The sequence below is a fragment of the Macadamia integrifolia genome, chromosome 5 (assembly GCF_013358625.1).
Source record: "Macadamia integrifolia cultivar HAES 741 chromosome 5, SCU_Mint_v3, whole genome shotgun sequence".
NCBI classification, from domain to species: domain Eukaryota; kingdom Viridiplantae; phylum Streptophyta; class Magnoliopsida; order Proteales; family Proteaceae; genus Macadamia; species Macadamia integrifolia.
The window spans coordinates 10,723,656-10,748,732 of record NC_056561.1 but is presented as its reverse complement, the minus strand read 5'-3'; the positions used below and the strand labels follow the sequence as shown (position 1 = coordinate 10,748,732).

General features: G+C 34.9%; 1 protein-coding gene and 1 pseudogene across 1 annotated transcript; one reads left to right on the top strand and one right to left on the bottom strand.

Annotated features, from left to right (window-relative positions):
• Positions 1 to 818: 818 nt before the first annotated feature.
• Positions 819 to 3,293, top strand: LOC122079040 (annotated as a pseudogene).
• A 5,836-nt stretch (positions 3,294 to 9,129) lies between these two features.
• On the bottom strand, positions 9,130 to 10,366 carry LOC122079063. The gene is made up of 2 exons (XM_042645304.1): positions 9,857 to 10,366; positions 9,130 to 9,713 (listed from the first exon to the last, which is right to left on the bottom strand). Exons 1-2 carry the CDS (start codon positions 10,111 to 10,113, stop codon positions 9,410 to 9,412), a joined length of 561 nt encoding a protein of 186 aa, XP_042501238.1. The 5' UTR covers positions 10,114 to 10,366; the 3' UTR covers positions 9,130 to 9,409.
• Between the last annotated feature and the right edge of the window lie 14,711 nt (positions 10,367 to 25,077).

The following is a 25,077-nucleotide window of genomic DNA, read 5'->3' as shown; positions in this document are numbered from 1 at the left end:
GGGAAGTGGATGCTTGTTGACACAACAGATGTCTTATGCAAGAACCATCACAAGTCTCTTTGGCGTATCTTTATCTACTGTGATATCACCAAGCTCATTTGAGTAGCCAGCCCATTGGGTTTAAATGTTGCTTCTCTTCTCTTCGTGCTCATTCTTTTCAACATTTAATTATGTACTTTTTTTAATTCCTTCCCTGTCTTTGGGGATGCTGAACCATAGTTATCAATTCGGCCGAATAATTTGCGAATTATTCGGCCGAACCGAATTTTAAAGAATTTTATCAAAAATTCAGACCGAATCCGAATTAAAAATAAAATTCGCGACTTTTTCCAAAATGAATATAAATCGCGAATAATTCGGACCGAATCCGAATTAAACCGAATTATTCGGTCCATTTAAACATTATTTTAAAAAAAAAAACCAAAAATAAAAAATAAAAAAATAAAAAAATAATTTTTTTTAAAAAAAAACCCCAATAAGATTTTTTGACCGCTTTTTTGACCGAATCCTTAAATTAATCGTCCGAATTATTCCGAATAATTCTCCGTCCGAATAATTCCCGAATCCGAATTTGCTAACTATGATCCCGTCAAGTCACCATGGAAGAAGAGATTCTCTTTCAACCAACGGTGAAAAAAAAATTATATCCTTTCCTTTCCTTTCCATTTATAAAGCGAGAGGATGGAATGGGAACACATGTTTGCTTCTTCCACGTGTCTCTCATTCAGTGGTTCATATGATCCTCAGGCAATAGCAAAATCCAGTGGGGATAAGGTATACATATGCCTCAACACTTCTATCTCGTCTTTCTCAAACCACCTCTGCAATGGCCATTTTCAGTTCTTCCGACTGGTCTTTAACTTCATTTAATTGTCAGAGGAAAACCCACTCTGAGACTATAAATTCAACCTCAAAATCCCTTCAGTTTCTCTCTGCTCCTTACTCAATTCGTCGATTTTCCTTATTAAACTCCTCTGGATAGCCAGCTCCAGTTTTAGATGAGTCTTCAGATAATCCTAAGACCATTGACTATGACATCAAATTTCTGCATCTTCAACAATCTGTGACCCTGGATATTCAAAACCTGAATGATTTCTTACTTGGGTTATGTAAAGATCCTCGGAGGCGCCTCTTGCATTCGAGTACTACCAGAAAGCAAAAGATCACCCTGAATTTAGACCTGAGCCATTGATGTTAAAGCTTCTTATCAGGTATTTGCTTAAATCAAAGAACTGGAGCTTGATTTCCTTGCTTTCACAAGATTTTAAGGCCTTTTCAGTGATTCCTGATAGTACTACATGTTCTACTTTGCTAGATAGTTCCATTAGGAACAGAAAATTCAAGGTTGCTAAAGCCTTGCTTCACATTTTTGAATCTAAGGGTGATGTTGCTCTTTCAGCATTTGATTCAGCTATGAGAAGATATAACAAGCTCCATATGTATAGAAGCACGGTCACTGTGTTTAATCAGATGCAATCTGCTGGAATTGCGCCTGATTCGAGTTGTTATTGTCAGGTCATGGAAGCTTATAGGAAACTTGGTGACACCAAGAAAGTTTTTTCACTGTTTAATGAATTTGTAAAGCAGGACACCTTAGATTCGATGCCCTTTTCTACTCGGATTTACAGAATCTTATGTGACACTTTGGGGAAATCAGAAGGGCTTTTGAAGCTCTTGAGTACTTCAGAGAGATGAAGAAAAAAGGTATTGCACAAGATTCCTCAATTTACTCCTCTCTGATGTTCTCTTTTGCAAGAATTAGAGAAGTTAGAATAGCTGAAGAACTGTTTTCAAGAAGCAAGAGAAAGAAGAATGGTGAAAAATCCAGATGTGTGTCTGAAACTTGTTTCGATGTATGTGGAAGAAGGCTTGATGGGGAAAACCCTTGAAATTTTGAAGGCAATGAAAGAAACCAGAATCAGTGTTTCTGACTGCATTCTCTGCACGATCGTCAATGGTTATGTGAAGAAAAGAGGACTTAGGGTTGCATTGAGGATTTATAAAGAGGTGATTTCACTAGGGTGTGAACCAGGTCAAGTAACTTATGCTTCTTTTATCAATATCTGTTGCATGCTAGAGCTCTATACCGAAGCTGAGAAGGTGTTTTCTGAGATGGAACAAAAGGGATTTGATAGATGTGTTGTTGCTTATTCTAATATGGTTTCTATGTATGGAAAAGTTGGGAGAATAAGGGATGCAATGAGGCTTGTAGCTAAGATGAAAAAGAAGGGATGTGAGCCAAATGTTTGGGTTTACAATTCTCTGATTGATATGCATGGAAGAGTCAAGGATTTGAGGCAGGTAGAGAAATTATGGAAGGAGATGAAGCGAAGGGAAGTCACCCCTGATAAGATTACCTACACTAGCGTTATAAGTGTGTATAGCAAGGCCAGGGATTTTGAGACATGTATAAAGCTCTACCAGGAGTTCAGGATCAATGGTGGCAAAATAGACGGGGCCATGGTGGGGATCATGGTTGGGGTTTTCTCGAAGATCAGTAAGATTGATGAGCTGGTTAAGCTTTTGCTAGACATGAAGTCTGAAGGAATGGAGTTGGATTGGAGGCTGTACAGATCAGCCATGAATTCTCTGAGAGATGCTGGGTTTCAAATTCAAGTGAAATGGTTTGAAGAGAGCTTTAAGCCAACAGAAGTTAAGCTGTTAACAGCCCATAGGCACTTAAAGACCACAATGCTAGACAGAAATGCTACCTCAACTATTCAGACTGAAGAGGAAGAAAAAGATCTTCCGGGATAAGTTCCACAGCTGTCTTGTTTAAGACCCATGATGTGTGGCTTCGTATTATGTAGTCATCAATTATCTATCGAATGAGTTGTAAACTTGGGATGCCTGTGATAGCTTCTGGACTGCTCCCTTTCCATTTCTACTGTATTGTGTATGGAGTAGCTAACATGGGGATGTTCCATAAAAGAGCTAAAGAATCATCTGAAGTCATTCTAATGGCTTCTCTGAATTTGGTTCTGAATCGGTGTCTTCTCTTACAGTGATGGATAGCCATGAACAAGGAAATTGAGAACTTATGGTGTCCTGAGTCTTGACTGAGAAGACTTGATTCATCATTGAGCATGGACTGTTGAACTATATATACTTGACAAGTTGGCAGTAAATGGGATGTATAAACTAAAGAATCCTTATTTATTTCTGCAATTTATCATCAAATACTAAAAATGTCAAGGACATTGCAGTAGTGGGACCTTTGTACAGAATTTACTCTCACATTTCAAATGTGTTGTATATGTATTCCTTACTTGTTTTGCTAGCAGAACTCAACATAAGTCCCTATTTAGTTGATAGATACTACGATACCCTTTGTTTTCATCTTATCCATTTATCATTACATATCTGTAGGTCTATGCGTAATCCAACACCTATCTCAGGCACTTGTGAGCTGTAATGTAATATGACTAAACCTGTAAGGCTCGGCACTTCTGAGTTGTACATATTTCTGTCTTGATTGTATATTGTACCTTTTTGTTAATATGACTAATTTACTGACTATTCACCATAATAGTTGGGATTAGGTTATGTTTGTTGTTGTTGTTGTTGTTGTAGTATGGGCCTATGAGGTAAGCCGCAAGATAATGTATCCGGAAAAAAGAGGATAACAAAATAAAGGGGGGGGGGGGGGTTATCCCAAAGAACAGAATTGTGGGATTGAGCTCAAGCAGTAATTAGAGAATCTGCTACCATATTTCCTTATCTAAGATGATGAGAAACAAAAACACAAGGAAATTGGCCTAACAGAGCTAGACTATCTGAAATGACAAATTGAAGTCCCACATGGAGCAGATTAGTAAACCACCATAAAGAAGTTCCCTCCAACTGTAACCTCTCAACATGGCTCTGTATAAAAACATTCAAAGCTTGACCTGCCACTAAAGCTTGTTCCACATAAGAGAAGTTCCATCCGCACTTCGTGCAAATCTTCATGTAACAGCTTACCTGAGTGTCCAGGATTATTATTAGAAAATTCATGAAGTTTATTTTTTTCACAATTTAGGAGCAAGGAAAACCCAAGACACTTAATCTTCTTGTCAGGTAGATGTAGATAGATCAGTAACAGAACATAAACAGAATGCAAACTCCATAGCATGTCTAACAAGATAATCAGATTGAGCTTGTTGCTGGTCATATAGAACTTTTCTATGATCAAACCATATGTTCCAAAAATTACATCCATGAAAACCAAATTTTGAATTTTTCAAAAAAAATATAACCCAATCATGAAAATCTTGAAGTGGGGCTAAAAGCCTTGCTTGTTTAGTGAGTGATTAATCACATAGGGGCATCTGGTTGACAGACCTGATTCTATTGGATTCAGCAAAGGATCAATCAGACTTTATGTTTGAAGATATCTTAGCTTTAATTGATCTGTGAAAAGCTGGTATTACCTGATAGGAAGATCAAACTGTGATTTATCACCAAAGTCTGTTGCCAGTTTGGCATCATATTCTTGCATGTCTCTGTTTATTGAGGCAGGCATGATCAGTGGAAACAGAGAGCCTGAAGACAGAATCAATGAACTGGTAACTGCACCATCTTATGAATTTTCTGTTTTTTAAAATACATTAAAGTCTGATGGCTTACTGCAAATTCCTGTGGCTTGACTTCTGTGCTCTTTGTGTCAATCTATTTCCTCATATACCTACGAACACCTCATGTTAGTCCCACATCGATTGTGAGTGAAAAAAAATCCCTTTCCTCATATACTTGTGAACACATCTTATCAAATTGGTCTTTTGAGAATAAGCCTTGACATATTCTTAAGTTGATCGAAGCCTTAAGTGCTATGAAGTCCGAAGAACACAGGCTAAGAGCTTTTTATCAACCTTTGGCAATACAATGACCATTTCCATCTTTGAATCAATTTATAATGTTAAGACATTATGTAGAAAGCCAGTGAAACCATTATGAACAGTTCCTTTTCTCCTCTAATGCTTATTAAATCATTCTCATCAGCTTATGTACACTTAAATGAATTTACAGTACTACCTTGGACTTCCATAACTTCAACATATCTGGAGACCAAAGTCCAAATTAAACCATCTTTTAGAACTGAAACAGGATCTTGTCCAATGCAGTGTTTCAGCATGTAAACCTCTTGATTGCCATCAACCACTGAGAGCAAGTGAGCAACCAGAAAAAGATATGTGTGTTTTTAATCAAGTAGTCATTACAAATTATAAATAGTAAGGATGCTATCCATACAGTTTAGGTCTTGATCCTAGTATGACCCCGAAAGATCTGTTTGGAGGGCTAAGATCTATGTAGTTGAGTAATTGTGTTTTTTTTTTACTTGGATCCATGTGGTTGACCCCATTTAGTTGGATAAGGTTTTTTTGTTGTTTTTTCTTATTATAATTTCCTTAGATGAGCTTTTGTTAAATCATACACTAAGAAATACGAAAAATAAAGAGACAATAGTTTCGCACGACACAGAGATTTAACGAGATTCACACATCAAGGTGGTGTACTATGTCCTCGGGCGAAGAAAAATATGTTTCACTATGCAGAAGAGAGATTACACTTAAGAAGTGGCGAGAAAACTCGCCTTGAAACCCTAGCTCGAAAAACCCCCAAAATACAATGACTTTCTCAACAAGCAACAGTACATTATATATACTCCAAGTCCTGGGTCGACCTATCCAACCCCTCTGCTTCCATCACAGATCTTAAAAAACTTCTCATTCGGGTCACCACCAAAATATGTCGGAATGGATCAGTCTTCAAAATGGGTCAAGAATTCGAGATAAACTTAACAGCTTCAAATTTCAGGATGAATGGAAACTTTGATGATAAAATTTCTGTAACACTGAAAATGATGATGTGCTGGATTTAGGTAATAGCAACATTTTTAATTGGACAACTAAAAGAAAAATGGTTACTTGGTTCATTGCATATTATAGTTGACTCCATGCTTATTCTAGAAAGGTATGTCTGGTGGGCTGTTGCACGTGCTCTTCTTATATGGTCAAGTTGAATTTTCATTCTTTCCAGCTTCAGCTCTGATATTTTTTCCCTCTTCCTGTGCTGTTCTTGTGCTGTGCAGTGGGATAAGGTATGAGGAATATTGTAGGGTTGAAACCAGGAAGAAGGTAAAGCCCAATGGCATTCGATGACATGTGGTCAGCAATTCACTGGGCCTTACCCAGGAAGTTTCCTATACAAAACTTTGACCAAGAAATTGGGTGGTGTTGCCAGTTCAGCGATGAGCTTGACCAGTTCTGTTCACATTTTGTTGACTTTTCAAACTGAACCCTACTTGTGTAAAAATTTGGTCTCCACCTGACTTGCCAAATTGTCAATTTTAGAAACCTAATAAGATTGATACAAGGTTAGGGTAATATAGATCTAACATGTGAGAACAAATATCAACTAGTACGAAGAAAAGAAAAAAACAAACACAGGTTCATATAATATAGAGATTTAACAAGGTTCATACACCGATGTGGTGTGTTAAGTCTTCGGGCGAAGAAGAAGATGAATCACTATGTAGAAATGAGATTACAACAGATATCTCTCTCAAGACATCAAAGTCGTGACAAAAAAACTCATCTAGAAACCCTAACACAAAAACCTCAATTTTTCCAATACTTGCTCAATAAAACGATAATACATTATATACTCTTTCAAGTCGGATCGATCCATCGGATCACAGTCGATCAAATCATACCATACCGCATATATCAAATGGATCAAAAATTCAAGACACACATAGCATAACGTCCTTTCTACTAAATACATTGGTTAGAAACCAGAGCATTTAGTAAGGCCGCCCTTATTGAGGGTGGGGGAGTCGATCTACTAATCACAGAGCCTCTAGCATGCTCTAAAGAATCTAAACGAGCCATGCCCGAAGGAAACATAAATAAATTCATATAAGCCATGGAATGTGGTACCCTTGTTATATCCTTGTGTTTAGAATGTTTACCACTATACATTTGTTGTTTCAATATTTACAAAAATACATAGGATTAGGTTAATTTCCAATGATTTCCCCATTAGTTCGCATAAAGGTTGAACCCGTGTGAAAAGGGTTGGCTCTGAGTTTCTTTCATTTATGATGTAGAAAAAATTCTTTCATTATATTCATAGATACTGTTAAATTACATTTAATTTTGATATCATAAATAAGAGATGAAAATATAATGATGACACAAGACTCCAATCATTAAGTCAAATCATCAGTGGAGAAAAATGGTGGGTGAAAGAAATTAACTTAATTCAAAATGATATCTTTCATTTCGGTTGGTGGGTTTCTTTAATAATTTCTGATTTGGTTTGAACCGGAAAACAAAGGATAAGACAAGTGCTAGGTGGTGGGCCATTTATGCTGATTCAGAAGTCACCACTCACCTTATACTATCGTCCTTTGAAGTTTGTTGTCGCACCTACTGACTGCATAGCCACAAATATAAACAACAATAATAATAATTTAACCTCAAATAATAATAATAATAATAATAATAATAAATCTCTGGGATCTTGTAAGATCAAAGATGTCCAGTATATTCTGTCCTACTATTGAAATCCTACAGAATGCAACAAATAAGAGGGAGATTTTTCTTTTTAATTTTAAATGTTTATCCAAAATATATACGAGATGGGAGAGAAACAAAAGAAGATATATGGTTCAATTCCTCTTATATTTACTAGTAAATTTGGAACTCCTTCAACTTTGAGATCCAGCAGAAGGTTGTCACTATCATTTCCTCATGTAGGATAATGAGAGAAATAAACATATTGCTTCTTCGTGGACTCTGGCCCTTCAATTGCTCGAAACCTCCCCTTCTCAAAAACAAACAAAAAAAAAAAATTCATATAATGCTATAGATTAGGCGGTCAATAAATATGCCCCAACAAATTCATGCACACCATACATTGGGATGGATTTTGAATTTGATTCAGTTGGAATACTGATTCAATTCTCAATTCATAGTGAATTAAATCCCAAACTTCTATCATGAATCAAACAAATAGATTCTCAACACTGAATTATGATTGTATTCATCGAACTGAGTCTCAATTCACAAAAAAATTGTTTGAATCGAATAATATAATAATTTCACACGCAAACTATACAAGCTAAGTTCTTGTTACAAAGATAATTTTTATACCAAATTAATCATATATGTCAATTTTTAGCTAATACATCTCTCAAGCTTAACAAATTAAAGATGTAAATAGGGTGAATTTTGATTGAATCAAAGATATGGGTAGTTAAATATTTATTATTAACTACACCGCCACCATGACAAGAGCACACAAACAGGATCAAAACATGAACCTGGCAACTATTATCCTGAGATTAATTTGTTCTAGTTGTCATGAGCCACTCAATCATGCAAACTTGAAAAAGACAAAGAGCAAACCAGTGCCCAAGGCTCTTACTACTGCAAGGTCTAGGAGGGGCAAAGCTTATTAGATCAGATTTTCACAAGTTCCTTTGATTTTAGTATTAGAAATTGGAGTATCATTCTGTGTTAACATGTTGATTAAGTTAATTAGATCATTCTTCTACCTATGATCTTGACGGACTCAATGGGTATCAAGCGGCTGATAGCACTGGATATGCATACCCAGCCGTCAGTCAGATGTGCATTGAACACACTTACTTGCTAAAAAGATTTTTCCCCTAACTTCTAGTGCTCAATCCAACCAACCCAAAACCAAATTTGTACGTTTGAGATTTTTTTTTTTTTTTTTTTTTTTTCAAAAATGATAATGAGATTAAAAGAGATCTACAATTGAAAGGAAAGGGCAAAATAGGATGCAAAATGTGAGATCGATTTGCAGTTATGGATAAGAAGATACCCTAAGTGGGCCGCAATTGGGATTAGTCAAAAATAAAATAAACCTTATCCAAAAAGTGGGCCACTATTTTTATTTGGTCAAAAACCAAATCACAGTATTCAGCAAATCAACTGACAATGCTTATTATCTTCTCACTAGGGTTTTTCTTTTTCCATATTAAGGCTTCCTTTCCTCGCTAGGGTTTGCTCTTCCCCTCAAGATTCCAGAAAAGAAAAAAGGCTCTCTCTCTCTCTCGCTCTCTCTCTCGCCTTCCCCAGATAAACATGAAATGAGTTTTAGAGAGGGAAAAGCAAGTAAATAAAGAAAGTTCATTGCAAATGGAAAGCTGCGTATATCATCATATATCACCTTCATCATCATCTAACCCTCCATATAATAATATTAACACAAATGAGATAAATAGCCTCCATATATATATATGAAACTCTCATGACGCAACATCCTCTTTAAATAAGGAAAACAAACACCAAAAAAAAAAAAAAAAAAAAAAACCTCCTTGTACATAGCTTCAAATAAAAAATAAAAATAAAAAACTCTACAGATATTCAGCTAATATTATTTTTTAAGTATTAATTCAATCGATCAAACTATTAGTTCTATGTGGACGAACTGGTGGCCGGTTGTTGCCCAAGAAGCTGTTGCTCCCCCTCATATTAGCTGTATAACAAGAACCCCTTGAAGTCTTCTTTGAGATGATCTTAGAATTGGTTCTGGGAAGCCAAGGTTTCTGGCTCTCTGATAATCCTCCATAGCTCCTACAGGACTTGAGCTTCTTGTTGTATGGGTTCTCTGGCTTAGCAAGATCCTCTATGCTCATCACAGTTGATAAGGATATGAATGACTGTGATTTTCCTTGGAAATACTTTGATAGTCCTCTCCTGCAAAACCCATCAATAAAATGATCAGAAATAGCAAAATAAAGATTTCTAGAGAGAGAAAACTCAAGATGAAGAGATACTAGAAAAAATATCCCTTTTCCACTTGTGTGCAAAGTAACTTTTTGAGAGAGAGAGGGTCTTACTTGAAAGGGAGTTGTTGCATGAGAGAAGACATCTCATACAAAGGACCATTACAAGAGAGTTGATCCGGCGAAGAAGATAAAGCCGACGATGAGGATTCCGTCGTCGACGTTGTTGCATCATCCATGAAATCTTCTGATGAAGAGATGGAGTTGCTTGAAAGATCTGAAGAAGAAGACGAAATGGAATCAAGATCATCACCTTCTTGACCTTCAACCATGATCCCATGGTTGTTTTGTTGGTTGCAGATAGAATCCATTTTCAATTTGATGATTAACTAATCTAGATGAGCCTCTTGATCTATTCTTCTTCTTCTTCTTCTTCTTCAATACCTCAACCCAACAAGCCAACATACGTTTATGAAGATCTAAGAGAAAGAATTTGTAGTTGATGAGAATCTTCTCTCTGTCTCTCTCTCTCTCTCTCTCTCTCTATGACATAAGGAATGACTTTGAAAGACTTGTTCTAAATTCTCACATGTACAAGAAATGAAAGTCTTTGATGTGGCTATACCAATAAATAATGTGTGGTAATGGTATTTATGAGGATAGGTTGGGGATTTTTTTTTCTTAAATTCTAGATTCGGCATTATCCACTTTTCCTACAACCTTGTCCCTCACACCCATTTTACTATGAAAAGAAGCAATAAGGATAAGCTCTGCGTTGTCCTTTGAATTCATCCATATCCAAAAGGACCATAACACGACGCATTTTTCTTAATTTTAAAATTATTCCCCCTCTTAAAAAATACACTACTTCTAAGATGTACGAAAATAAGGTGCCCCATATTCCTCATCCATGATCTTCACCGTCAATGTCGAATTCGTACGATCGTATATAAAAATTATATCTCAATGATCTAGGATCGTATGGTCAATCCACATTTTTTTTTATTATAATGATGAATAATTAATGAGTTGATGAATCATAGAAATGATGAGATATTAGCATAATAACATTCTCTTTCATTTTCTTAATTTTTTTTTAAGAATTTAATAATTTCTCTATAAAAAAAAAAAAGGCCTCGGACATTTAGTGGAAGTTCTTTTTCACTAAATTAACGTGAGAAGAAAGCTGTAAAGGGATGTTCTTTGTTTACCACTTTATAGATCAAAGAATTCCCTAGACTCCAATCCCAATCTCTTTTTAAAATTAATTGATCAAGGATCTCTTTTTAAAAAGGCCTCGGACATTTAGTGAGTTTTTGTTTGATCAGTCATGACCTTTGCTAGCTAATAGAAGAAATAGTGATGAACAAGTCAAAAAAATTTTAATATTCTAGTTGTTCAAAGAAATGGTCCTTTGATTTTGATCAATTGACCTTACTAAATTCTTTAGAGACTTGATTAATGTTTAGAGCATTGTCAAACTAAAAAAATTGATCCAACCCTTAGAATAAATTGGAATCCAGTTGGAATCTCCTTAGAATATTCTAATATGATCGTAGATATCCCACGGAAAAGGCAAATTATCATAATGGTCCAATTTACACGGTCCAACTATCTGGTCCAATCCTTTAAATTGTCTCCCTTTTTCCTTTTCTTTTTTTTCCTGAAAAATCCTTCTAAAACATTGCCTTCTGAATGCTAGCTAGGGTTTTAATTGTGTTTCAGATTGAGTAGGTAAAAGTGGTAAAGGAAAACATTTTCAGAATGAGTTACTAATTCAAATAAAAGGAATTGGCAAATGGGTTGGGTTTTGGTATTGACCCACTAAGTCATGACCCTCATGACTACTGTTAGTAAAAATGCGTTTAAAACGAAGTTTTAAACACGTTCTTGTTTTTTACCATTTAAAACACCTTATTCAGTATGGTTCTCAAAGATACTTAAAAACACAGCTAACAGCAAGCATTTTTGTCCTAAACACGTTTAAAACCTGTTTAAACATGTTCCCGTTTTTTGGCCTTTTTTAATACTTAACTTGTTGAACATAATGTCTATTTAATTGACCATATCTCTCTCTCTCGAACTCTGATCCACCTGATTCTTTCGCCGACTTGAAGCTAACTAAATGACTTATATTTCTCTTGTACCACCTTCAACTAAATCTCAATGTATGGATCTTGAAATTGAGATACAAACTGATGTATTTACAGAAAAATATTTCTAAAGTAATGACTCTTAACTCAAACTGAACATACATTACTCTAAGAATGTGTTGACTAGGCTGACAACAATGAACAACATCATAGTCAAGCCACGTTGCTCAATAAAACTTGGACATGTGTGGTGTATGAATTTAGAATTGGTAATGGATGATATTCAATTATATATCATAAAACTTATAATGAGACATGAGATATATATATATATATATATATGCATTAGTGTTATATAACGTAGTTATGTTGAACATAGATGCAAGTATTCATGTAATAATTCCTTAATTTAAACGAATATAGTTCCCTTTTTTTTAGTTTTGTTTATTTAAAATCTACAAGTTTAAAATTTGTACAATCTATTTTCTCTTTTTTCTTTTTGTTCTCTATTTTTTTACCGTTTATTTGACCACATCATTCAAAAAAATTTACTGTTTAAAATCCATGCGGTTCGTTTCTTTTTTTTTTTTTTTTTTGCCGTTTCCTTTTTCACTAACAGTGCTCACTACTTGCCTTGCCCCCTATAGCTTTTTATGTCCATAAAGTCATTTTCTTAGATGGCCCCCACGCCCATGTATGGAAATTAAACGTGGCATTAAGTTGTTGATGGGGGAGTCAGCAACCCATCAGCTTTGGCACCAGTCACCATTCAATATCTTAATAGATTTTCCTCCACACCTTCATCCTATCCTTATCCATCCATGCAAGGTCAGAGATAGAGAGAGGAAGCCAAGAGAGAGAAACTTGAATTGACCAAAGAAGAAGAATATGAAGAGAGAGAGAGAGAGAGAGAGAGAGAGAGAGAGAGAAAGGGGGGGGGGGGAATTGGGTTTGGGTTTTAGACTTTGGAATTTGGGAGGGAGAAGGGAAGAGAGAGGTAGAAGACAGCCAGCATCTGTGCGACCCACAAGAGCGGTTTGGGACTTGATTCTTTTTGGGTTGTCACATGACAATGTCTTAGTTTTTTACTATAGGAATGTCCTTTTCGGTCCACATTTAGTGAATGCTTTTTATGGTTTTGCTTCAATCCCTCTTCTTCTTCTTGTCTAAGTTTCTTTTGCTTTTCTCAGTCTTCTCACGCAGTCTCATCTCATCTCTCATGGTGGTGGCCAATTTAGGTACATTAAATAATGGAGGCCTTACCGACTAAATAATGATGGTTGGACCACTAAGGGTCCAGCCATTGATGGTTCACTACCATCGCAGCAAAAGTCTTGTGTGATGGCCAACCCATAGCATGGTATATGGGGCGGTTATAAACTTAAAATTAACTACTCCCAGCTTCACATTATTTAGAAGATCAAAATGGACAAAATTGCGTAAGCCCCAAGCGTGGTTATTAAATTCGGATATAGGAATTATTTGAGCGAAGAATAATTTCGAATAATATGCTTTGTTAATTTAAGAATTCAGTAAAAAAAAAAAAAAAAAAAAATTGATCAAAAAGCATGCAAAAATAAAAGTTGGAATTCGAAATTCTGGAATTAATTGTTGACTTACAGGAAATTCGGAGGAAAAAATTGAATGATCATATTTAATATTTATTGTATATATTTCACATGCCTTATATGTAAATGATGTGTATTGGATCCAACCTATCATTCATTCTTAATTATCTGCTTTTTTTTTTTAGGTGGAATTCTTAGTCATCTGCTTGTGTGGTTGTTCTAGTAGATCATTTTTTATTAATTCACATTTAATAAAGATAATTAGATGATACGAGTAAAGCTTTTAATAGTCAATTTTATACACTCGTCAATACTTTTATAGATTTGCAAAACTCTCAGCTTGGTCAAATAAAGATAGATGATCTTATAACTTAAGTACAATTTCTTGTAAAACTCGTTTTGAATTAGTAGAAAGGATTTTATGGAATTTGTTTACAGATGTAAAAGAGGAAAAGAAAAACCATATTTGTATTATAATATGATAATCAAATTAATGTTGTTTAAGTAATCTTTTGCATGCAGGTAATCATTACTAAAATGGAGGATACATAATTTCACAACATAGTTGTTTAGCCCCACATCAGATAGACATCAAATAATAGAAGGAATGAAAAATCCCTATAAATAAGAGTAACCATGGTTCTTTTTGTCCCACATTAGATATACATGAAATAATAGCAAGAAGAACAACCCTTATAAATAGGGGTGGTCACCTATGGAGTAACTAACCAATATTTCTCAACCTAGGAGACTCCCCTCAGTTAATATTTCTTTATTTTATTTTCTTCCAATGGGTTGTTCCCAAGTAACCATTAGTTAAATAATATATGTATATATTTTTATTAGTTTATCCTTTATCAAAAGTGTATTAAATAAATATTAATTATTTGTATAATAGAGGTTCAGCCGAATAATTCAAGAATAATTCGTTTAAGTTTACAAACAGTGATTTGTTCTGAATCTTAGGGGAAAAAAAGTTGTATCCAGGCAAATAATTCACATCGATTCAGCCAAATAATTCATGAATTAATCCAAGAATTAAACAACTATGACCTCAAGTAAATGGATATATTAACCCAAGGGGGTAGCACAGTTGGTGAGCAACGAACTTGGTACGAGCCGTAAACTCGAACGTCCTAAGTTCGACTCCCACTAGGCACACCTTGGGCCACTCACACGGGGTTGTTTAATGTTTTTCACTGCTTTCAATGAAAGTTGAATGGTTCTCATTCAACCCCGGTATGACTTGATCCATGCGATTGTGGGGTCAGTATGGACCCGCGGGACTAGTCAGACCAAAAGCCTGGATACCCGTTGTTAGCAAAAAAAAATAGGTGTATTATAATATCCAAAACTAGATCAAAAACCATACCAAACCGGCCTCTTTATGGTCCAATTGGGTTATAATGGATCAAGCCATGATTTTCAGAAATAAATAAATAAAAATTTTGGGTTAAAATAAATCAAAAAATTAGGAAAATTCTTAAAATTGGGATAAAAAAAAAAGAAGCAACATAACTAAGAAATTTTCCCGAAAAGTAACCATTTTGATTCCAATTTTAGTCCTAGCCTCTTAGGCAGCTCATGTAGTTTAGACCAAACTATGGATTCTAGTTTAACCCGGCTTGATCATACAGTTCGATCTGATTTTTAAACTATGGATTATATTACAAAACTTCGGTATTATTAGATTAATTTTAATATCTTATGGGATCTAAGATTTCCCAAAATTTCCATAACTTAGTCTTCCATAGGCTGAACAACAAAATTGACCAAAGGTTATGACTTTAGATAGGTTTGGTGATTTGAGGGATTCCATCCATCCCCCTTGACAATTCGTGGGAAAAAAAAAAAAAAGAGACAAATTTTCTTGTAAGAAAAGTCTTTTTTCGGTAAATCGTGTAGGCAAAGTCTTCCCTAGAAGAACAAAATTAAGGAACATGATGTAGGGCCAACCATGGAGGCTCAAATTTAAAGAACCTTGACTAGGCATTATGTGAGTATAGATACTAGTTTTATTCACCATAAAAGGAAAAGATAAAAAAATGACTCTTTTTATTTTTTCTTGCATTACAAATTTTAACTATTCATCCATTCTGTTCCACCCACTCATTGGGGAAAAGCAAAAGTGAAAGAAAATAGAAATAAAATATAAAAAATCATAAACAAAACAAAAAGGAAGCAAGTTATTTAGAGAAGAAAGAGAATAATGGTTAGACAAGGGTTTTCATTGAAGAAAAAAAAAGGGGCAAAATGAGGTCATATATCTGTTCGCGCAATTACACATCAGCACATGCAGTTAATGGAAAAGCGCACACTTCAACGTAGGGATAGTACAGTCATTTCACACCACTGTGACTAGACGTATATCTACATCATCCGATTTCTTCTAAAAAGAGAGAAAGAAATGATGATGGCATATTTATTAAATTAAGTTAATGTTATTTATTAATCTCTTCCACTTATTTTTATCCTTATCATGCCAACTTAAACCAAAAGTTTGTTATGAGAGAAGGAAAAACAAGGTAAAAATTTGGCTGCTACCCGAGTTGTAGCCAAGTGATTGAAACCCCTTGTTGATAACCAAAGAAATGGAATAATTTACTCCCTCATAGGGTTCACAAACTGGTAGCCAAGTTATAGTATTTTCCAAAATTCCCTTTTAGATTCTATTTCTTTGGGTGCAACCCGGGTAACAGCTAAATTTCGTTTGGAAAACTATATATAATTTGTGCAACATACCACATATGATACCTATGATTTTTAACAGAATATAGCTAAATAATTAATGGGAGAGGGATAGGTATACCGCCGATATCAAGTATGCTAGCGGATAGCACCAATAGGAACACATGATGGAGTATCATTTAGGAAGGATATGAAGGTCATTTCAGAAAAAGGGAAGAGAGAGATAGACACAATGGGTGCTAGCATACTTGATATTGGCGGCATACCCAACCTTTTCCCATAATTAATTATGCAACATGAAACCAAGTTGATTTCTTTAGCAAATATTTCATAAAGTTTACTACTCTATTCGTTACTAGAGAGTTATTCGTATATAATAAAATAAGATTACACAAACATTATTTTTATTAATCCAATTACTTAACAAATTAAAAAATCATTAATTATGTTATATAAAGATATGGAATTTTTTTTTTTTTTGGTGAAAAAGTGGTAATTGAAGTAAGAGTTGTATTCAGCAGTAGAATTATTAATACAATACAGGGAATAGGCATAGCAAATAAATATCAATAGATTAAAAGCTAAATGTCCTAATAAATAGTTTAGGATGATTTAACAAAAAATCTGTAGTACATATAGACATATCGAGGGTCTACATTCAAGTGTGCATATCTTGTATCAACCCTATGGCTTTTCCATGATGTTTATAATGGTAATTGAATGGAAAAACTTTTCAGATATCTATCATATGATTGATTAGATGTGGCACAAATTTTGTGAACAAGTAGATCTCAAGATTCCTATTCATGTGTCAAAATAAGGTTTGCAAAAGAAAATTAGAACTTTACAAATTCTGGGCTATGTTATTTAGCTCAAATAAAAATTGCAAAATAAGCTAGAAAATGAAGAAGAGTTTTATTATTAAAATAATGATCTAAATAAAAAATAACAAGGTTAAAGAGGACTGCTTAACTCCAGGGTTAGAGAAGACCACTTAACTCTAAGGTCTCTATAGGACCTAGTCACCCAAGTGTAGAATTCACTAACCATAAGAGTATCTATAAAATGACACAAAACATTAAGCTGGAAAACAGAATTAGAAAACTGGAGAAGTGTCATTGAGAAAAGAGTCATATAAAATGACATTGGAGAGGAAGAGAAACTGGAGTCATGACTCACAAGTACTAATTGTTCATGACATAATGCTGACTTCTGAATGTCATATGTTATATCATTCTCCCTGTTGATTAGGTTCTACAGTCTTATCCACACAGATGGAATCCACCATAGGGTTTTCCTTGTGTGGATTCCATCTTTATGGATCGGATAGTATGAGAACCTGATCCGTTCTCCTTGAAAATGATCATCATCGGGTTTGAAGCGCCATCTCATCTAAGTGTCATAATTAAGCTTCTTCAAATCATCTTCTACCTCTTGGCATGGTGCTCAAGAATCAAAACTTCTTTTAATAGCAAATTGACGCATCTCAGATAAAAAATGAAAAATAAATAATAATAATAAAAAAAGAACATGAATTTTAGTGCAAAATAAGGAATTAAGTCCAAGATGACAATGTTCAGACAAGACCACTTCTTAACTCTAGGTTTAGTGAGGACTTACTTACCCAAGTATAAGATCCACTCACTAAAGAAGAACTTAATTTAAAATGGGACTCACATTGGCTCATAAACCCAAGTACGAGGAAAGAAGATTTAGATCAATAAAAGCTTTCACCTAAAACCAAGCAACTCCAAAGTGCAATAGCGCACCTTCTTATAAAATGGAAAGATTTATTGGTTCTATCTCCTATTTTTTATGAAGAGAATAAATCTTTTTACTAAGAAAATAGGGGGGGAAAAAAAAGGCGCTCTGGATCCCCTCCAAGAATGATTTGATAGGTCCAAATCCTAAAAAGAACGTGGTAATTAAGTGAGGGCTGTCAATTAATGTGCCTATTTTGATCAAGAAAAAAGTAAACCTAGATCAAGGCGCCTAATTAACCTTGTCCAAACTCCAGATAAAGTCTAAGAGTGGAGGCCAGCCCAAGCACAGCTCAAGCAAAATTATTTAAGCATGTAGTTAATCTCGGGTAGGTTTTGTGTTCAACATGAGTTAAGAGTTTTGAAATTAAAATTTTAATGTATGAAGCTGGTCTGATATGAAGAATGAAGCAAATCATTCAATCAATTAAATAACTGTATAACTTGTTTCATGGTATTGAGTTTATTTAACTAATTACGATCTTGGAAGTAAATGGCATTTATTCTTCTTAAGACCTTTTGTTCTAGCTTCTAAGTTGGTCTTATGCATTTGAATAGATATACATGGTTTATTTTTATTTTTTGTTAATTGTGGGTATCTAGTCCCGTGGGCCCATACTGACCCCACAATCGCATGGATTGGATCATATCGTGGTCGAATAAGAATCATTCAACTTTCATCGAAAGCAATAAAGAACACTAAACACTCCATGTGAATGGCTCTAAAGAAATAAAAAGAGTCAAACTCAAAACCACACGTTTTTGTGGCGAAGGTCATTCAAAAAAGACTCAGTTTTCTGGGGCCAAGCTGGTGTAGGTTTCGGTATCATCAAAGGCAACAAAGTTTTCCAAGGGTCTCACTATATAAGAAGGTCATTCCAAGCATGGCCTCTGCCATGTCCTGGAATGCCACCAGTAGTCAGTATGCCAGCATATGGTTTTGTTATAAGGGAAAAGATTCTCTGAACAAGCTGCATAGGGAGCGCACCAATGAAGAGTGATTAAATGGTTTCATATTTTGTATCTCTATTTGTCATTCCAACTTCAAAAGCAATGAGATTAGAGACGTTACATTGAGATTTTCCAAAGGCTAGTGTGAAAGGAACCAAGCTGAATAGGGAGCGCACCATTGTATCTCTATGTTGTTGCTGCATGGTGTTTGTTTGGTAGATCCCTATCAGATCTTGCAAGGCAACCAGGGCTATAGGAACCTCTATACATTTTTTTATGTTCAAATTTTCAGATTTATAGTGAAATTATATGTTAAAATGGTTCAAAATTTTATATTTTTTGGTTGTTCAATAAAGTGGAGCATTCAAGAATGAATTTAATCCAAAAGCCGAGGAAAGCAGTTTTCCTGCCAATTATTTTCAAACTTAATGATTTGTTGCCACTATTGTTGCATCAGTCATTGTTATAATGGGGTTGAAATCGTCTGTAATTCCGATCTCATACAATTTCGTGCAATACCACCTTCAGGCGGTGACACGTGTATTGATACAAATACAATGGTCCAGATCTGGTACAATTAATAAAACATTAAATCAGTAAAAATGCGTTTAAATCAGATCTGGACCATTGCATTGGTATCAATACACGTGTCACCCCCTGAAGGTGGTATTTTACGAAATTGTACGAGATCGGAATAGCAGACGATTTTTTTCCTTTATAATGAGGATGTAAATACCAAATATCTCCTCTCTATCATCAATTCCAATATTCTTGTTTCACGCCCATCAATTATTGCATGAGGCTTGTATCTTCCTAATTTAAGGTGATTGTGCAAATCATTAACCCTATAAAATCACAATAAAACTCCCTCTGAAACTCAAGATATTGTTTCTACACCAAGTTGCCCTTCACCCATGTTGAAGGGAGAATTCGTTCATGGAAGAAGTCGGATGGTGTGGAGAGAGCATTGGGGAATAGTGTCATACAATAGGGGGAGTAATTATGAGTCCTCGATTCTCTGTGTTTCCTTCATCATGGGTGGCTGAAAACTTTTTCTTTTGTTTTTAGTAAAAATCCATGAAACATATATAAACAGATGGACCAAAACAATACAGATTGAGAACTATTCCAAAGTACACCGTAGGCCCTTAGTATGGGGCAAGGAGGAGAGGGATCCAGAGGACGAAAGACGGAGAGAAAAGGGATAATGCATAACAGAGACACCCTGCAGAATTACAGCACCCACTAAAACAACATTGTGCATGACGTTCGATTACACCAGCAAAGAGGCAAAAACAAGCATAACAGATACATAGAGAGACAACCAATGGGGTTAGTAGTCTAGTGGTGAAAATACCCTCAACTCATCATCGCTCGAGTCGGCTAGTTGTGGGTTTGAGTCTTGGCATGCCCACTACCGCCCATTGGTCCTGTAGAAGCACTGCTTGCCGTATGGGGGCTTGTCCTGAGGACTATGATCACTACATGGACACCCTTTTTTTGCATTACCAAAAAAAAAAGATACATAGAGAGACATATGCATGGAATCTTAATTTTGGATATAAAATGTATAACTGCAATAAAATTAGAGGTATAAAAACATGTAGAAGGTTACTTATTGGAAGTGTATTACCAATCCTGCCCTCGAGGAGGAGAGGGAAAGTGAAAGGGAAAAATCAAAATAAACAGGGGGAGAGAGAGAGAGAGAGAGAGAGAGAGAGAGAGAGAGAGAGAGAGAGAGAGAGAGAGAAATCGCACATACCTGAGAATCGAAGTAGAAAGAGAGAGATCGCACATACCTAAGAACAGAGATGAATTGATTAAAATTGTTTTTTCTCTTGCTCTTGAGAGAACATCTCAAGCCTGAATAACTCACCCCTTCACGCTCTTCGCTTGTGCTATCCGAGAGAGAACGATGCCCTGTTTGTACCCTGAAATTGTGGATAGTGGTTAAGAGAGAGATGAAACATAGAGAAGGGTTTTGGGCAATGAGAAAGAGAGAAGATGGAAAGAGAAATAGAAAGCGACTGTGAGCGATTGAGAGAGAGGGAATGCAAGAATTCTGGTAGCGGCTTCTACCCCTCTCTGCGTATCAGTCTCCGATGAATTAGTGTGGAACTTGATCTTATGCTATGTATACTTGTAATATTACTGTTTTATCCTTGGGCTGTGTTTGGTCAAGAGAAAAAAAAAAAAAGTATATTTTTTGTACTTTTTTTTCTTTCGGTTAAGAATTTTTCTTTGCACTTAATATGTCTTCACTCAAGACAATATTCTCTTTTTTAAATTCAAAATTCTTCTTGAGAATTGTAAAATTTTCTTTTATTCCCCCAAAAATTTTCTTGTGAAAAACACAAGAAAACATAAAAAAATATGAAAACATAATAAGACAAAAACTAAATTATTACATAATGATTTCCTATCTGTCTATCTCTTTTCTTTTCTAAATTCATTTTTCTTTTCTTTTCTTCTCTTGGCTACCAAACATAATCTTAATTTTGAACCATTTAGGAGTGCAGGCTTATGACAAACTTCCATTCATAAACTATTTATGACCAGTTCTCACTTCTCAGCTATTTCTGGATTTTTATTACTTAATGGAAAAAATCATACCAAATGACCGTCGAAATAGAAATCATAAAAAACAACCCATTAAATACCTTGATCTTAAAATAAAAAAAGAATAATTAGGGGACTGAGAGAGAAAAGATTGGATATTAACATAGAAAGGTTGAAGTATTTTCAAGATCATCTCCTAACCCATTAAATATGTTAAAAAGGAAGAATAATTTTCTTTCTCATAATTCCCATATTATTGGGGGAGCAATCAATTTAGATTATTAGTGACTATGGAGGATGCAAATCATGTTAATTTATTGGTGGAAATTTTGAACAGTGCTTTTGTTTTTAATTTACTATTTGTAACTCTTACAGATATGTAGGAGGAAAAAGGAAATTGTATATTGACTGAGGAGAGACTTAAGCACTTACCATGTTAGAGGCTCTCAAGCAAGCCAAAGAGATCTGGCTGGGGGAATTGATGGTGTCTTTGGGCTCTTTTGCTGTGGTGGAGAATTTGGTAGATAAAATTTGTCAATCTTTATTGGAAAATTAGATGTATCATGTTTGAAATTAAGGAGATGTTCAATCTTTTTTCTAATGTTTTTGTTTTAAGTGTCTCACATAGACATGTTGTTCATGCACTTTTGTAATCTATTTGTGCTTATGGATCTTTGTTTTCCACTGATGAGAGCAAAAATAAAAACTTGATTACGAAAACAATGGATCACTATCTCAGTCATTTTTTAGGTTTCAACCAGTTCAGTCGCCTTACATGATGAAGGACCTCATGAGCAAAGGCTATAGATTGGTGTTTTTTCAATACCATAATGAAGGACCTCATGATCAAAGGCTATAGATTGGTGTTTTTTCAATACCATAATGAAGGACCTCATGATCAAAGGCTATCGATTGGTGTGTTTTTCAATACCATATTGAGTTACTAGGAGTAGGCCCAAGTGCCTCGTTGTTTTGGCTGTCATATTTCTCTTGTTAGAGAATATAAAGTAATAGTGACCAGGGGTTAGTAGGGATGCGGCCTTAGGGCCCCAGCCCACAAATAAATAGGAAGCGATGCGTGGGTTTTTCTGTAAATGGGAAAAGAGGGGTGAGCGGGGCAGCTTTGGATAGAATAGAATTTTCCCTGAGCAACTCTGAATAGGAGAGAATTTCATAGCCACTCTCCGAAACTCTTATTGGAACAGAGAATGTCAATATGATATTGGATAAATCACTTTTTTTGGCAATTTAATGAATGATTGAGAAGAATTAAACCTACAATTGAAATTTTGGGAAACGAAAAGAAAATGATTATGAACCAAAAATAAAAAAAGACTTTGGGCTTTTAAGAAATGATTCTAAGCTTAGAAAAAATTAGATTTCAATTGATAGAAATAATCTATAATTACATACAAATTGAATCACAATCGTGCCACAATAGAAAATAACTTGAAGGATGCTCACATTAGAAGTCTTAGAAAAATAATCAATTTTTAACCCAAAAATAAAAAATTAATCAATTGATTTACATGAAATATTAATATCTGAGCTTTTGGATTTTTATTAATTATGGAAAGTCATTTTACATTTACAGGACCAATTTGTGCAAGTACTTCTTGTCTTTAAGACCCAAGAACAATTGACCACCATAAAGATCTGAAATAGATAATGAATCTATGAAGTCCATTGCTAAAAACCCAAGAGAAATCACACTTATTCCATCAATAGCAGCAGTGTAAAGGAAATGGAGAACTTGAGCTTTATTCCATTTCCACCTATTGAGCTTTATTCTTTTTGGCCGTAATGAACTACATCCACTTGTGTTATCCAAAGCTTTTTGAAATCAGCTCGCATTTAGACCATAGTAGCCATACTAATTGCCTCTTAAAATTGTTTGTAGTTTCATGGTGGCATTTGGAGTAGCCTCATTTGATAGATGTGAAGTGATAAAAAACACTGCAAGAGTTTGATTTCCATGGTAGATACCATCTCTTCCAATATATGAAATCTGAGATAATTTTGAAATTGTCAAACATGTTAGAAAGAAGCGAGGTGAACCCAAGGGGGTAGCGCAGTTGGTGAGCAACGAACTTGGTACGAGTCATAAACTCGGACGTCCTGAGTTCGACTCCCACTAGGCACACCTTGGGCCACTCAAGCGGGAGTGTTTAGTGCTCTTCACTGCTTTCAGTGAAAGTTGAATGGTTCTCATTCAACCCCGGTATGACCCGGTCTATGCGGTTGTGAGGTCAGTATGGGCCCGCGGGACTAGTCAGGCCAAAGGCCTGGATACCCGTCGTTAGCCAAAAAAAAAAAAAAAAGAAAGAAAGAAGCAAGGTGACGCATGTAATATGCATTAACAATAATAATAGCTACATATGATATGTAATAACGAATAAAGATCCACTAACCTTAATCTGTAGTGTATCCAATAAAAACTCAGTCCCAATAAGTGAAGAGCTTAATAATGTAACTATATTCAAAACCGACGAATTAAATGAGACAGATGATTCAGTTGTAGTTTTAACTTGTGATAATGATCCAATAATGGAACTTTCAAACAACCGCTCAAAAAACTTCTCAACGATGTGCTCAAATCAAGTGGTCTTAACATTTCAAGCTTTGATAACTAGACAAGGGATCAACAAAATCACCAATACCTACATTTCAAAGCCAAATAAACTAAATTAGTTTTTCACTTTTTATCATAAGGAAATGGACCACTAAAAGGTGAGAAATTAAAGAAACAAAAAGGATTATAAAGAAAGCACTAGAGCGATAAACAAATAAATATAATTAATTGATGGATAGATTCTATAATGTATATTATCAAATGCAAAAGATTAGAATTTAATTAATAGTTACAAATAATGTGACAGCAAGAGAAAAGCCTCTTTACATTAAAGAAAAAGGCCAACTCTTTTTTTTTTTTGTCAAAGAAGAACTACTAAAATAAGTAGTGTTTACAGAACGGACTTCTTCTTATATTACTTTTCACCACTCCTTCTTATGTTACTTTTCACCACTCTTTCAAAGAATGTATTAAAGAGAAAAGCCAACTCAAAAGATAGTAAGACAACAAATGCTAATATTTTTTAATTATATACAAAGACTCTTTTAATGGCTATGGATGAGATCACACCATGTTAAAATACATATATATATATATATATAAAATAAAATAAAATTCAAACAAGATAAACTTAGAATCACAGCATAAAATTTCAATGGGTTGCTTTGGTAAGTTTATTGGCTCATATGAGTTGTTTTTTAATCTGAGAGTGGTCAGTGTCCAAGACACATGGGTGTGTGCCCCTAGGAGGAAAACAGTGACATGTAATGGGGACCAATGGGTGGAATGGTTTCAAGAATCAGCCTGCGATCTATTTTATAGGCCATATTAGATTGGTATCGGTTACCCCCCTAGGAGGAAAACAGTGACATGTAATGGGGACCAATGGGTGGAATGGTTTCAAGTATCAGCCTGGGATCCATCGTATAGGCCATATTGGATCGGTATCAGTCTCAATCGATACTGATCCAATACCGATCCGAATCAATTATCCATATCGTTTCAGTCGATATCAATCTGAATCGTTATCCAGATCGTTTCAGGGGGTAAAATAGAAAAAAAAATATTATTTTTTATAAAAATCCGGGGTAAAATAGACCGATACCTACCGATCCAATCTGATTCAGATCAATATTTGCCGATA

Bases quoted from the DNA above. Each gene is read 5' to 3' on its own strand.
- LOC122079063 (XM_042645304.1), bottom strand. From the start codon at position 10,113: ATGGATTCTATCTGCAACCAACAAAACAACCATGGGATCATGGTTGAA. The intron at 9,714-9,856 runs GTAAGACCCTCT...TGGGTTTTGCAG, and splicing joins ATGCAACAACTCCCTTTCAA to GAGAGGACTATCAAAGTATT.